Source organism: Hyla sarda, chromosome 3 (assembly GCF_029499605.1).
Source record: "Hyla sarda isolate aHylSar1 chromosome 3, aHylSar1.hap1, whole genome shotgun sequence".
In the NCBI taxonomy this organism is placed as follows: Eukaryota; Metazoa; Chordata; class Amphibia; order Anura; family Hylidae; genus Hyla; species Hyla sarda.
The window spans coordinates 417,622,161-417,637,256 of record NC_079191.1 but is presented as its reverse complement, the minus strand read 5'-3'; the positions used below and the strand labels follow the sequence as shown (position 1 = coordinate 417,637,256).

At 49.6% G+C, this 15,096-nt stretch overlaps 1 protein-coding gene across 3 annotated transcripts in view; it reads left to right on the top strand.

The window, feature by feature from the left end:
• Positions 1–15,096, top strand: part of LOC130363031 (spermatogenesis-associated protein 7 homolog) — a 228,185-nt gene that overhangs the window by 63,786 nt on the left and 149,303 nt on the right. The window contains exon 1 of one of the 3 annotated variants that reach the window (XM_056568330.1): positions 8,787–8,838. The exons of the other annotated variants lie outside the window; for them this stretch is intronic. Within the exon in view, the coding sequence (XP_056424305.1) occupies positions 8,802–8,838 (37 nt within the window). The 5' untranslated portion in view covers positions 8,787–8,801. Of the gene's footprint in view, positions 1–8,786; positions 8,839–15,096 lie in introns of those variants that run through there. 3 annotated transcript variants of the gene reach the window in all.

Genomic DNA, 15,096 nt, shown 5'->3' with positions numbered 1-15,096 from the left:
GCTAGTGGACCGGTTCTAAGCCACTACTGGTTTTCACCAGAGCCCGCCGCAAAGCGGGATGGTCTTGCTGCGGCGGTAGTGACCAGGTCGTATCCACTAGCAACGGCTCACCTCTCTGGCTGCTGAAGAAAGGCGCGGTACAAGGGAGTAGGCAGAAGCAAGGTCGGACGTAGCAGAAGGTCGGGGCAGGCAGCAAGGATCGTAGTCAGGGGCAACGGCAGAAGGTCTGGAAACACAGGCAAGGAACACACAAGGAACGCTTTCACTGGCACTAAGGCAACAAGATCCGGCAAGGGAGTGCAAGGGAAGTGAGGTAATATAGGGAAGTGCACAGGTGATTACCCTAATTGGAACCACTGCGCCAATCAGCGGCGCAGTGGCCCTTTAAATCGCAGAGACCCGGCGCGCGCGCGCCCTAGGGAGCGGGGCCGCGCGCGCCGGGACAGAACAGACGGGGAGCGAGTCAGGTAGGGGAGCCGGGGTGCGCATCGCGAGCGGGCGCTACCCGCATCGCGAATCGCATCCCGGCTGGCAGCGGGATCGCAGCGCCCCGGGTCAGAGGACGTGACCGGAGCGCTGCAGCGGAGGGAGTGAAGCGAGCGCTCCGGGGAGGAGCGGGGACCCGGAGCGCTCGGCGTAACAGTACCCCCCCCCTTGGGTCTCCCCCTCTTCTTGGAGCCTGAGAACCTGAGGAGCAGACTTTTGTCAAGGATGTTGTCCTCAGGTTCCCAGGATCTCTCTTCAGGACCACAACCCTCCCAGTCTACTAAAAAAAAATTTTTCCCTCTGACCTTTTTGGCAGCCAAAATTTCCTTGACCGAGAAGACGTCCGAGGAGCCGGAAACAGGAGTGGGAGGAACAGATTTGGGAGAAAAACGGTTGAGGATGAGTGGTTTGAGAAGAGAGACGTGAAAGGCATTAGGGATACGAAGAGAAGGAGGAAGAAGAAGTTTATAAGAGACAGGATTAATTTGACACAAAATTTTGAAAGGACCAAGATAGCGTGGTCCCAACTTGTAGCTAGGGACACGGAAGCGGACATATTTAGCGGAGAGCCATACCTTGTCTCCAGGGGAAAAAACGGGGGGAGCTCTTCTTTTCTTATCCGCGAACCTCTTCATGCGTGAAGAAGCCTGTAAGAGAGAATTTTGGGTCTCTCTCCATATAATGGAAAGGTCACGAGAAATTTCATCCACAGCGGGCAGACCAGAGGGCAAGGGGGTAGGGAGGGGGGGAAGAGGGTGACGGCCGTACACCACGAAAAATGGGGATTTGGAGGAAGATTCAGAGACCCTGAAGTTATACGAGAATTCGGCCCATGGAAGGAGATCTGCCCAGTCATCCTGGCGGGAGGAAACAAAATGTCGCAAATAATCACCCAAGATCTGGTTAATTCTTTCTACTTGTCCATTGGATTGAGGATGATATGCAGAGGAAAAATTTAATTTAATCTTGAGTTGTTTACAGAGAGCCCTCCAGAATTTAGACACGAATTGGACACCTCTATCCGAGACAATCTGCGTAGGCAACCCGTGAAGACGAAAAATGTGTACAAAAAATTGTTTAGCCAACTGAGGCGCAGAAGGAAGACCAGGAAGAGGGATGAAATGTGCCATTTTGGAGAATCGATCAACGACCACCCAAATAACAGTGTTGCCACGGGAAGGGGGTAAATCAGTAATAAAATCCATACCAATCAGAGACCAAGGCTGTTCGGGGACAGGCAGAGGATGAAGAAAACCAGCGGGCTTCTGGCGAGGAGTCTTATCCCGGGCACAGATAGTGCAGGCTCGCACAAAGTCCACAACATCCGTCTCCAGAGTCGGCCACCAATAGAAGCGGGAGATGAGTTGCACAGATTTCTTGATGCCCACATGACCTGCGAGATGGGAGGAGTGACCCCATTTGAGGATTCCGAGGCGTTGGCGTGGAGAAACAAAGGTCTTTCCTGGAGGAGTTTGCCTGATGGAGGCTGGAGAAGTGGAGATCAGGCAGTCAGGTGGAATGATGTGTTGCGGAGGGAGATCAACTTCTGAGGCATCCGAGGAACGAGAGAGAGCATCGGCCCTAATGTTCTTATCGGCAGGACGAAAGTGAATCTCAAAATTAAATCGGGCAAAGAACAGAGACCACCGGGCCTGGCGAGGATTCAGCCGTTGGGCAGACTGGAGGTAGGAGAGGTTCTTGTGGTCGGTGTAGATAATAACAGGAAATCTTGATCCCTCCAGCAGATGCCTCCATTCCTCAAGTGCTAATTTAATGGCTAAAAGCTCTCGATCCCCGATGGAGTAGTTCCTCTCCGCTGGAGAGAAGGTCCTAGAGAAAAAACCACAAGTGACAGCATGCCCGGAAGAATTTTTTTGTAGAAGAACAGCTCCAGCTCCCACTGAGGAGGCATCAACCTCCAATAGGAAGGGTTTGGAAGGGTCAGGTCTGGAGAGCACGGGAGCCGAAGAAAAGGCAGACTTGAGTCGTTTAAAGGCGTCTTCTGCTTGAGGAGGCCAGGACTTGGGATCAGCATTTTTTTTGGTTAAAGCCACGATAGGAGCCACAATGGTAGAAAAATGTGGAATAAATTGCCTGTAATAATTGGCGAACCCCAAAAAGCGTTGGATAGCACGGAGTCCGGAGGGGCGTGGCCAATCTAAGACGGCAGAGAGTTTGTCTGGATCCATCTGTAGTCCCTGGCCAGAGACCAAATATCCTAGAAAAGGAAGAGATTGGCATTCAAACAGACATTTCTCAATTTTGGCATAGAGTTGGTTGTCACGAAGTCTCTGAAGAACCATACGGACATGCTGGCGGTGTTCTTCTAGATTGGCAGAAAAAATTAGGATATCGTCCAGATATACAACAACACAGGAGTATAACAGATCACGAAAAATTTCATTGACAAAGTCTTGGAAGACGGCAGGGGCATTGCACAGTCCAAAGGGCATGACCAGATACTCAAAGTGTCCATCTCTGGTGTTAAATGCCGTTTTCCACTCGTCCCCCTCTCTGATGCGGATGAGGTTATAGGCGCCTCTTAAGTCCAATTTAGTGAAGATGTGGGCACCTTGGAGGCGATCAAAGAGTTCAGAGATGAGGGGTAAGGGGTAGCGGTTCTTAACCGTGATTTTATTAAGACCGCGGTAGTCAATGCAAGGACGTAGGGAGCCATCTTTTTTGGACACAAAGAAAAATCCGGCTCCGGCAGGAGAGGAGGATTTACGGATAAAGCCCTTTTTTAGATTCTCCTGGACGTATTCGGACATGGCAAGAGTCTCTGGGGCAGAGAGAGGATAAATTCTGCCCCGGGGTGGAGTAGTGCCCGGGAGGAGGTCGATAGGGCAATCATAAGGCCTGTGAGGAGGTAGAGTCTCAGCTTGTTTTTTGCAGAAAACATCCGCAAAGTCCATATAGGCCTTAGGGAGACCGGTTACTGGAGGAACCACAGAGTTACGGCAAGGGTTACTGGGAACCGGTTTTAGACAGTTCTTGGAACAAGAGGACCCCCAACTCTTGATCTCCCCAGTGGACCAATCCAGGGTTGGGGAATGAAGTTGAAGCCAGGGAAGTCCAAGGAGAATTTCTGAGGTGCAATTGGGGAGGACCAAAAGTTCAATCCTCTCATGATGAGCTCCGATGCTCATAAGAAGGGGCTCCGTGCGGAAACGTATGGTACAGTCCAATCTTTCATTATTTACACAATTGATGTAGAGGGGTCTGGCAAGACTGGTCACCGGGATGTTGAACCTGTAGACGAGAGAGGCCAAAATAAAATTTCCTGCAGATCCAGAGTCCAAGAAGGCCACCGTAGAGAAGGAGAAGGCAGAGGCAGACATCCGCACAGGCACAGTAAGACGTGGAGAAGCAGAGAAGACATCAAGGACTGTCTCACCTTTGTGCGGAGTCAGCGTACGTCTTTCCAGGCGGGGAGGACGGATAGGACAATCCCTCAGGAAGTGTTCGGTACTAGCACAGTACAGGCAGAGGTTCTCCATACGGCGTCGTGTCCTCTCTTGAGGTGTCAGGCGAGACCGGTCGACCTGCATAGCCTCCACGGCGGGAGGCACAGGAACAGATTGCAGGGGACCAGAGGAGAGAGGAGCCGAGGAGACGAAACGCCTCGTGCGAACAGAGTCCATATCTTGGCGGAGTTCCTGACGCCTTTCAGAAAAACGCATGTCAATGCGAGTGGCTAGGTGAATAAGTTCATGTAGATTAGCAGGAATTTCTCGTGCGGCCAGAACATCTTTAATGTTGCTGGATAGGCCTTTTTTGAAGGTCGCGCAGAGGGCCTCATTATTCCAGGACAATTCTGAAGCAAGTGTACGGAACTGTACGGCATACTCGCCAACGGAAGAATTACCCTGGACCAGGTTCAACAGGGCAGTCTCAGCAGAAGAGGCTCGGGCAGGTTCCTCAAAGACACTTCGGATTTCCGAGAAGAAGGAGTGTACAGAGGCAGTGACGGGGTCATTGCGGTCCCAGAGCGGTGTGGCCCATGACAGGGCTTTTCCGGACAGAAGACTGACTACGAAAGCCACCTTAGACCTTTCAGTGGGAAACAGGTCCGACATCATCTCCAGATGCAGGGAACATTGGGAAAGAAAGCCACGGCAAAACTTAGAGTCCCCATCAAATTTATCCGGCAAGGATAAGCGTATCCCAGGAGCGGCCACTCGCTGCGGAGGAGGTGCAGGAGCTGGCGGAGGAGATGAGTGCTGAAGCTGTGGTAGTAACTGTTGTAGCATAACGGTCAGTTGAGACAGCTGTTGGCCTTGTTGCGCTATCTGTTGTGACTGCTGGGCGACCACCGTGGTGAGGTCAGCGACAACTGGCAGAGGAACTTCAGCGGGATCCATGGCCGGATCTACTGTCACGATGCCGGCTGGCAGGTAGTGGATCCTCTGTGCCAGAGAGGGATTGGCGTGGACCGTGCTAGTGGACCGGTTCTAAGCCACTACTGGTTTTCACCAGAGCCCGCCGCAAAGCGGGATGGTCTTGCTGCGGCGGTAGTGACCAGGTCGTATCCACTAGCAACGGCTCACCTCTCTGGCTGCTGAAGAAAGGCGCGGTACAAGGGAGTAGGCAGAAGCAAGGTCGGACGTAGCAGAAGGTCGGGGCAGGCAGCAAGGATCGTAGTCAGGGGCAACGGCAGAAGGTCTGGAAACACAGGCAAGGAACACACAAGGAACGCTTTCACTGGCACTAAGGCAACAAGATCCGGCAAGGGAGTGCAAGGGAAGTGAGGTAATATAGGGAAGTGCACAGGTGATTACCCTAATTGGAACCACTGCGCCAATCAGCGGCGCAGTGGCCCTTTAAATCGCAGAGACCCGGCGCGCGCGCGCCCTAGGGAGCGGGGCCGCGCGCGCCGGGACAGAACAGACGGGGAGCGAGTCAGGTAGGGGAGCCGGGGTGCGCATCGCGAGCGGGCGCTACCCGCATCGCGAATCGCATCCCGGCTGGCAGCGGGATCGCAGCGCCCCGGGTCAGAGGACGTGACCGGAGCGCTGCAGCGGAGGGAGTGAAGCGAGCGCTCCGGGGAGGAGCGGGGACCCGGAGCGCTCGGCGTAACAGTAGTTTTGCAACATCTGAAGGTCCGCAGGTTGAAGATCACTGTCCTATACTTTACATTGTATTTGGTTCAGAATCTTTATTTTCTAGATTTTTATGCTTTAAAATTGGGTGCGTCTTATATGGCGAAAAATACGGTAATTATATGTTTAACAATACAGCAGAAAATATTTTAAGCAATCGCATGGACACCTCTCGACTGTTCTAGAAATGTACTTCCTGATAGGTAGTCATTTCTATATAAAGGAGAACTCCAGTTTATATATTTATTTAATTTTTTTCAAACTATTGCCATTGTCTGGGATATAAAAAAAAATCTAAACATCTACCGACATCCAGCGCTCCTGCGGTGTCTCCGGTGCCCTGCTCTGGTCCCCCGCAGAGATTATCTTCCTGAAGCTGCAGAGTGACAGTCCTCTACGGAAGCATCTGGGCCCAAAGTGTCAGACTGCAGCTCAGCGAATTGATGGCCGCAGCCATGTTCCTCCTCAGTCAGTGATTCGCTGAGCTGCTATATGACATCACTGGGCACGAGGGCTTCTGCAGATGATTGTCACGCTCACGGCTGGTGCAAGGATTTTTACCACCTTAGGCAAGAGCTCTGCCCAATGACATGCCCTCCCTACCTTACTACTGGGGTGACACACTGTAACAAACCTCCTCCTAATGTAATCACCTTTTTACTGGGGTTACACACTGTAACAAACCCCCTCCTCATGTATTCACCTTACTACTAGGGTGACACACTGTAACAAACCCCCTCCTTATGTATTCATCTTACTACTGGGGTGACACACTGTAACAAACCTCCTCCTCATGTATTCATCTTACTACTGGGGTGACACACTGTAACAAACCCCCTCCTCATGTATTCACCTTACTACTGGGGTGACACACTGTAACAAATCTCCTACCTATGTAATTACCTTACTACTAGGGTGAGGCACAGAAAAAAAACTCCTCCTCATGCAATGACCTCTCTTCTGGGGTGACACACTGTAGCAAGCCTCCTCCTCATGTAATCTCCTCACTACTGGGGTGACACACTGTAACAAACCCCCTCCTCATGTAATCTCCTTACTACTCAGGTGACACACTGTAACAAACCTATTCATGCAATTACCTTACTACTAGGGTGACACACTGTAACAAGCCCCCTCCTCATGCAATGACCTTTCTTCTGGGGTGACACACTGTAACAAACCCCCCCCCCCCCTTGTGTAATTACCTTACTACAGTGGTCCCTCAACATACGATGGTAATCCGTTCCAAATGAACCATCGTTTGTTGAAACCATCGTATGTTGAGGGATCCGTGCAATGTAGAGTATAGGAAGTTATACTCACCTGTCCCCGCCGCTCTGGACGTCACCGCTGCCCTGGATGTCGCCGCGTCCCCGGGGTGTCCCCGTCGCTCCGGAACGTCTCTGCTCCCCGGGATCCTCGCTCTCCGTCGCCGCCATCACGTCGCTACGCATGCCACTCCTATTGGATGAAGGGACGGCGTGCGCGACGACGTGATGACGTTGAAGGAGAGCGCCAGCGTAGCAGGGGACCCCGAAGAGGACGCGCCGGAGCCCCGAGGACAGGTAAGTGATCGTCAGGACACATGGCGCACCGTAAATGGCTATCCGGCGGCAGCGGAAGAAGTCTGCGCTGCCGGATAGCCATTTATGCGATGGCCCCGACATACAAAAGCATCGTATGTTGATTCTGCCTTCAACATGCGATGGCCTCTGAGAGTCCATCGTATCTTGAAATGATCGTATGTCGGGGCCATCGTAGATCGGGGGGGTCACTGTACTGGGGTGACACACTGTAACAAGCCCCCTCCTCATGTAATGACCTTTCTTCTGGGGTAACACTGAGGTGCAGATTTCTTCACACAGAACATGATAGTAGTACAGGAATCATGTGACCTCCAGCTCAGCCCCGCCTCCTCCACAGCATTACCAAAGGTCCTTCAGCAACTATCTCTTCTATCAAGCATGTTGAAGCTCCTCCCCCAACATGTAACTGGTCACATGATGGTTGCATCATCAAAGGTCCTTAGGACAACTGCAGTGGTAAACATTTATATATGCCTGTGCCCGGGCCTCAAAAATAAACAAAATAAACTCATACATACCTTCCTACGAGCCCCCGTTGGTCCGGCACAGGCCTCACGGTCCGGCAGTGCTGACGTCATTCCACTTCCTGGGGACGGGGATGTCGCAGAGCCGTCGGCGTATCACCAGCCGTAGCGATGTCCCGCCCCGGCCGATAATAGGCTGAGCCCACTGTCATGTAAGAAGCCGGTCAGAGCTCCTTACATGACAATGGGCTCAGCCGATCCCAGTCCGGGGTGGGACATTGCCACGGCTGGTGATATGCCGACGGTTCTGCGGCATCCCCGTCCCCAGGAAGTGGAATGACGTCAGCACTGCTGGACCGTGAGGCCTGTGTCGGACCAACGGGGGCTCGTAGGAAGGTATGTATGAGTTTATTTTGTTTATTTTTGAGGCCCGGGCACGGACATATATAAATGTTTACCACTGCAGTTGTCCTGTAAGCATCTAGTCGGGGGAGGAGTAAGCACAATTCTAGGGTCGCTCCTGTAGGACTTGAGCCCTGGGTAATAGTGGAGAAGGGTGCAAAGGCGGTGCTGCTCTGCCTCCTCTATCCGGCCATCAGCAGCAGCACTGTAAGGGTATGTTCACACTACGGATTATGAATGGAATCTCCGCTCGCAGATTCCGCGAGCGGAGATTCCATTCTGGCGGCCACCGCCGCAATACTTCGGTGGTAGGACCGCCCAGCACTGCGCCGTCACAATTGACGGCTATGCAGTGTTCACGGACTTCCACGCAAAGAATGAACATGTCCTTTCTTTGCGCAGAACAATTTGAGTTTCGGAATTGTCCGCCACTGAAATTCCGCAGTGTGAACGGGTCTCGCGGAAACCCATTCACACTGATGTTTATGTTCACAGCACGTAATTCCGTTCGTGGAATTCCGCTCACGGAATTCCGTGGGAATTACGTAGTGTGAACATACCCTAACTGTAACAATTACTGTGTATGTGATAGTGCTGTGCTCCTGACAGCCGGATGGAGAGCGGACAGCGCAGCAATGCCAACTTCACAGAAAAAAAAATACTGCCTACAGGTGGCACCCTCATCAAGATAGCGCTTCTAGGCAGCTGCCTATTTTGCCTATGGCAAGAGCTGGGCTTGGTCACGCTGCAGCTTCAGGAAGATGATCTCTGTGGGGGACTGGAGCAGGAGCACTGGATGTAAGTGGATGTTTATTTTTTTTACCACACACAATAAGCATAATTAGAAATTATGGAAAGTTCCTACTTGGTAGAGAAGCCTATTAATAAGTGCAGCACCCCCGCAGGAGAAACAAAGCATTGCACATTCTCCATTTAATTCAATGGATTTTCTGTGTATTGTGGGACTGGAAAGGATTCACAACAGCTTCCGACTGATGGTCACAAGGGCAACACATAAAACAGACTAAATCTACACTATATAATGAAACCGGGGTCAATAATCCTAAAACGTAACTTTTAATTAATAATTTACAAAATGTCTCACATAAAAACCCAACAAGACTATATAAAAAAAAAATCCCTATAGAAAGGTAATACATACAGTCCTGTCCAGAAAAATCAATGAGTGAGGGCACACCCTTGGACTGGAGAAAAAAAAAGGTTTAGGGGGAGATTTATCAAAACCTGTGCAAAGGAAAAGTTGCCAAGTTGCCCATAGCAACCAATCAGATCGCTTCTTTCATTTTGCTGAGGCCTTGTCAAAAATATAAGAAGAGATCTGATTGGTTGCTATGGGCAACTGGGCAACTTTTCCTCTCGACAGGTTTTGATAAATCTCCCCCTGGCTAGGACTGGCATCATTGGTTTATTCTACTAAGGACCATTTACACTGCTCCACGTATGATAAATAGGACTTCTGCCCCAAAAAGGGAAACCCCCTTCTAGCAGGCATTCCTAGCTCACATCCTGTTAAAGGGGTACTCCAGTGGAAAACTCTTTTTTTTTTTTATCAACTGGTGCCAGAAAGTTAAACAGTTTTGTAAATTATAGGCAAAAAGAGGGGCACGTACGTGAACTCAACCGCAAGTCAGAGACGATCGGGTCTGGAAGTCGGGTAACGGAGTGCCGGGTCATGGCATAGGCGCTGATGTGTGGCACTCGGAGGCTAAGCCAGCAGTTTTGCACGTAAGTGCGTGCTTCTTCCGGCCTAGAGGCCGGAAGAAGCACGCACATACGTGCGAAACTGCCGGCGTAGCCTCCGAGCACCACACACCGGCGCCTATGCCGTGACCCGGCACCCCGCTACCGGACTTCCAGACCCAATTGTCTCTGCCTTGCGGTGAGTGCACGTACGTATCCCTCTTTTTGCCTATATTGGATACTTTATTCTCATGTATATGAACCCAGCAGGAGACACTAACATAGGTCGCGGAGGATCGCTCCATTGGTTATAAGAAGTGATATTGCTCCCTGGGTGCTCTCGCTATTTCTGTGCTTTTGTAGATTTGTAAATTACTTCTATTAAAAAAATCTTAATCCTTCCAGTACTTATCAGCTGCTGAATACTACAGAGGAAATTATTTTCTTTTTGGAACATAGAGCTCTCTGCTGACATCACGAGCACAGTGCTCTCTGCTGACATCTCTGACCATTTTAAGAACTGTCCAGAGTAGGAGAAAATCCCCATAGAAAACATATGCTGCTCTGGACAGTTTCTAAAATGGACAGAGATGTCAGCAGAGAGCACTGTGGTCATGATGTCAGCAGAGAGCTCTGTGTTCCAAAAAGAAAATAATTTTCTCTGTAGTATTCAGCAGCTGATAAGTACTGGAAGGATTAAGATTTTTTTATAGAAGTCATTTACAAATCAGTTTAACTTTCTGGCACCAGTTGATTGGAAAAGAAAAAAAAAAGTTTTCCACCGGAGTACCCCTGTAAGCCTCCCTGCACTTGGTGTTGAACTATGGCTAGAATCAGGGTGATTCATATAAATTACTTTTCTTCTCTGATCATTACCCAAAAGGTTGTACTCAGGATTGGAAGAGCTCTGAAGATACAAGATATGCATCTACCAATTACAGTGGTCCCTCAACATACGATGGTAATTTGTTCCAAACGAGCCATTGTTTGTCGAATCCATCGTATGTTGAGGGATTCGTGCAATGTAAAGTATAGGAAGCTGTACTCACCTGTCCCCGCCGCTCGAGATGGTGTCCCCGCCGCTCCCGATGGTGACCTCGGGCCTCCGCTGGGCTCTCCGCTGTCTTCTCCGGTCCTCCGCTGTCTTCTCCGGTCCTCCGCTGTCTTCTCCGGTCCTCCGCTGTCTTCTCCGGTCCTCCGCTGTCTTCTCCGGTCCTCTGCTGTCTTCTCCGGTCCTCCGCTGTCTTCTCCGGTCCTCCGCTGTCTTCTCCGGTCCTCTGCTGTCTTCTCTGGTCCTCTTCTGTATTCTCCGGTCCTCTGCTGTCTTCTCCGGTCCTCTTCTGTCTTCCGCAAGGCCTTACTGGGCCAGCGTAGCGACGTCATTACGCCGCTGCGTACGCCATTCCTATTGGATGATGTGCGCAGCAGCGTTTTGACGTCATCGGAGAGGGCTGAGAAGACACCGGAGGACCAGCGCTGGACCCGGAGGGTACCCCGGAGCATCGTGGAGGGGTAAGTAATACTCACCGCACCACACGGGGAACATTAAGCTACTATCCGGCAGCAGCTTAAGCATTTGGCACTGCCGGATAGCACTTAATGCGATGGCCCCGACATAAAAAAGCATCGTATGTCAATTTGATCATATGTCGGGGCCATCGTAGGTCGGGGGGGTCACTGAATATGTTAGTTTATTTGAGCAAGTTTTTGTTAACTATTCTTGACATATATGACTTCTGTGACTTATAAATATGAGGCCATCAGTTTATTGCAAACCACTTAGCATTCCCAAGCAACCATTGCACCTGTTGAAAAACTACAACTCCCAGCATGCCCAAAGACTGTAAATCTTGAGTTGTTTTTAGTTTGTATTCAGAGGTGCTGTACAGGTCCCATTACACTTGTCAGCATACTAGAAGTTTACCATCTATTCTGGCAGAGACTGCTGGGGGCAATAGGAGTTAGTTGACTGTTCCACATGTACTATTCACAAGAAATATAGACTTCATTTTATACCTGAAGTCATGAACCTTAATAAATTTTGCAAAACTGCTTATTGATTCCTGTGGAATTCACAGAAGAATTTTACCTGTATTTTATGTACACTTCTGCATTTTCAATGAAGTTTTATAGTTGCCGATAATAAGAGATATTTATTGCAACATTAAAGGGGTACTCCCGTGGAAAACTTTTTTTTTTTTTTTTTAAATCAACTGGTGCCAGAAAGTTAAACAGATTTGTAAAATCACTTCTATTAAAAAATCTTAATCCTTCCAGTACTTTTTAGGGGCTGTATACTAAAGAGAAATCCAAAAAAGAAATGCATTTCCTCTGATGTCATGACCACAGTGCTCTCTGCTGACCTCTGCTGTCCATTTTAGGAACTGTCAAGAACAGGAGAAAATCCCCATAGCAAACATATGCTTCTCTGAACAGTTCCTAAAATGGACAGCAGAGGTCAGCAGAGAGCACTGTGGTCAGGACATCAGAGGAAATGCATTTATTTTTTGTATTTCTCTTTAGTATACAGCCCCTAAAAAGTACCGGAAGGATTAAGATTGTGTAATATCATTAATTTAATGTCATTTATTGCACTCCTTATAAATAAAAAATCTTTCTAATGTACTTTGTTAAAAAAATAAAAGAAGTTTTCTATGTTTTATTTGTATCAAAAAGATGGACCTCAAGTCCGGGATGAGCAAATAGGATTAATGTATATATTAAAACATAACGTTTAATTCTATCTAATAAAATAATATATTAAATTCTATGGTCAATAGAAATCGAACTAGGCAGCTCTGGGTTCTGCAGGGCCCAGCCAGCCCAGGGCTGCCACCCACTTGGGGTATGTATATAGCAAGAACCACAACAAGTAGGACTATGATGCGAAATGCCAACGCGTTTCTGCCAGTTTGTATTCACTGGCGTCCTCAGGGCATCAAGAAATTATCTAACACAATTGACCATTGGTTAAGAATATATAAAGGTCACAATAATTCTAAACATCAATATTTATGCCACCTCAGGGCATCAAGAAATTATCTAACACAGTTGACCATTGGTTAAGAATATATAAAGGTCTCTCTGATTCTAAACATCAATATTTATGCCAGCAGTTGTGGCTTGGTCATGTATACTGTGACAATCGATTCAATCAGAAGATGGTATACAAGAAGTCTTATTAACAAATGGATGTTTGTTGGATCCCCAATGGATGTTACCAATGTGGCCACTGTCGGGCTTGTCAGTTTGTCAATAAGACTTCTTGTATACCATCTTCTTCCCTGAATATTAATCAGTTCATTAATTGCTCGACCCCTGGAGTAGTATATGTTGCCACATGTACCTGCCCACTACTTTATGTAGGCAAGACTATTCGCCCACTAAAGAAAAGAGTCCTAGAGCATATGGGGGACATAAGGAATCATAGAGAGACCCCGGTAGCTCTCCATATGAATACTGTACATAGTGGTGATCCGAAGGCTATACACTTTACAGGAATTGAGAAGATTATCCCTTCAGAGAGGGGGGGCAACCTGGATAGATTGCTACAACAAAAAGAATGTCGTTGGATCTATAGGCTAAACTCCACATCCCCATATGGGCTAAATGAACAATTACATTTTGCTAGCTTCCTCTGAGGTGGCAATGACTTGGGGAGTGTGGATAGGCAGCCAGGGACAGCCGTAGCCAGGCTGATAAGGAGTCAGTCACTCCCTTAGCTAGGGCTAAATAGAAATTAACAGGAGGTTCCTGTGCGGGACCGCCCTTATTAGGGCGGCCACCCCGCCTAGGCTTAGGGCTGGCAGTGTAGGGCCTTCCAGGACCATGATAGGCTCCTTAGGGCCCCGCTATTACCCCTCCCTTACCATTTAGGGATTCCCCCCCCCCCTTCCTAATTGCCACCTCGGAGTATTCTCCTGAGTAATATACGATAACCCTTGGGGTTCTGCCCCCATTTCATAATAATTTTTTCTATTTGCGCCGCGTGTCCTAGGGCTTGCCAGTGGCTGTGCCTGAGGTATTTCTAGCATATATGCTTAATATATGCTAATCCAATACATCCCCTTTGTGGATATGTTTAGGATCTATCTTAATTATTTATCTGTCTTATCTAAATGACCGATATACATCCTAGCTTACTTACTTAATAATCTCTATACCACGAGCCAGCGTTAGTATCCTGTCGGAGTCTATCTGCCAGATAACCCCGTTAGTGTCACGATGCCGGCTGGCAGGTAGTGGACCCTCTGTGCCAGAGAGGGATTGGCGTGGACCGTGCTAGTGGACCGGTTCTAAGCCACTACTGGTTTTCACCAGAGCCCGCCGCAAAGCGGGATGGTCTTGCTGCGGCGGTAGTGACCAGGTCGTATCCACTAGCAACGGCTCACCTCTCTGGCTGCTGAAGATAGGCGCGGTACAAGGGAGTAGGCAGAAGCAAGGTCGGACGTAGCAGAAGGTCGGGGCAGGCAGCAAGGATCGTAGTCAGGGGCAACGGCAGAAGGTCTGGAAACACAGGCAAGGAACACACAAGGAACGCTTTCACTGGCACTAAGGCAACAAGATCCGGCAAGGGAGTGCAAGGGAAGTGAGGTAATATAGGGAAGTGCACAGGTGATTACCCTAATTGGAACCACTGCGCCAATCAGCGGCGCAGTGGCCCTTTAAATCGCAGAGACCCGGCGCGCGCGCGCCCTAGGGAGCGGGGCCGCGCGCGCCGGGACAGAACAGACGGGGAGCGAGTCAGGTAGGGGAGCCGGGGTGCGCATCGCGAGCGGGCGCTACCCGCATCGCGAATCGCATCCCGGCTGGCAGCGGGATCGCAGCGCCCCGGGTCAGAGGGCGTGACCGGAGCGCTGCAGCGGAGGGAGTGAAGCGAGCGCTCCGGGGAGGAGCGGGGACCCGGAGCGCTCGGCGTAACAGTACCCCCCCCCTTGGGTCTCCCCCTCTTCTTGGAGCCTGAGAACCTGAGGAGCAGACTTTTGTCAAGGATGTTGTCCTCAGGTTCCCAGGATCTCTCTTCAGGACCACAACCCTCCCAGTCTACTAAAAAAAAATTTTTCCCTCTGACCTTTTTGGCAGCCAAAATTTCCTTGACCGAGAAGACGTCCGAGGAGCCGGAAACAGGAGTGGGAGGAACAGATTTGGGAGAAAAACGGTTGAGGATGAGTGGTTTGAGAAGAGAGACGTGAAAGGCATTAGGGATACGAAGAGAAGGAGGAAGAAGAAGTTTATAAGAGACAGGATTAATTTGACACAAAATTTTGAAAGGACCAAGATAGCGTGGTCCCAACTTGTAGCTAGGGACACGGAAGCGGACATATTTAGCGGAGAGCCATACCTTGTCTCCAGGGG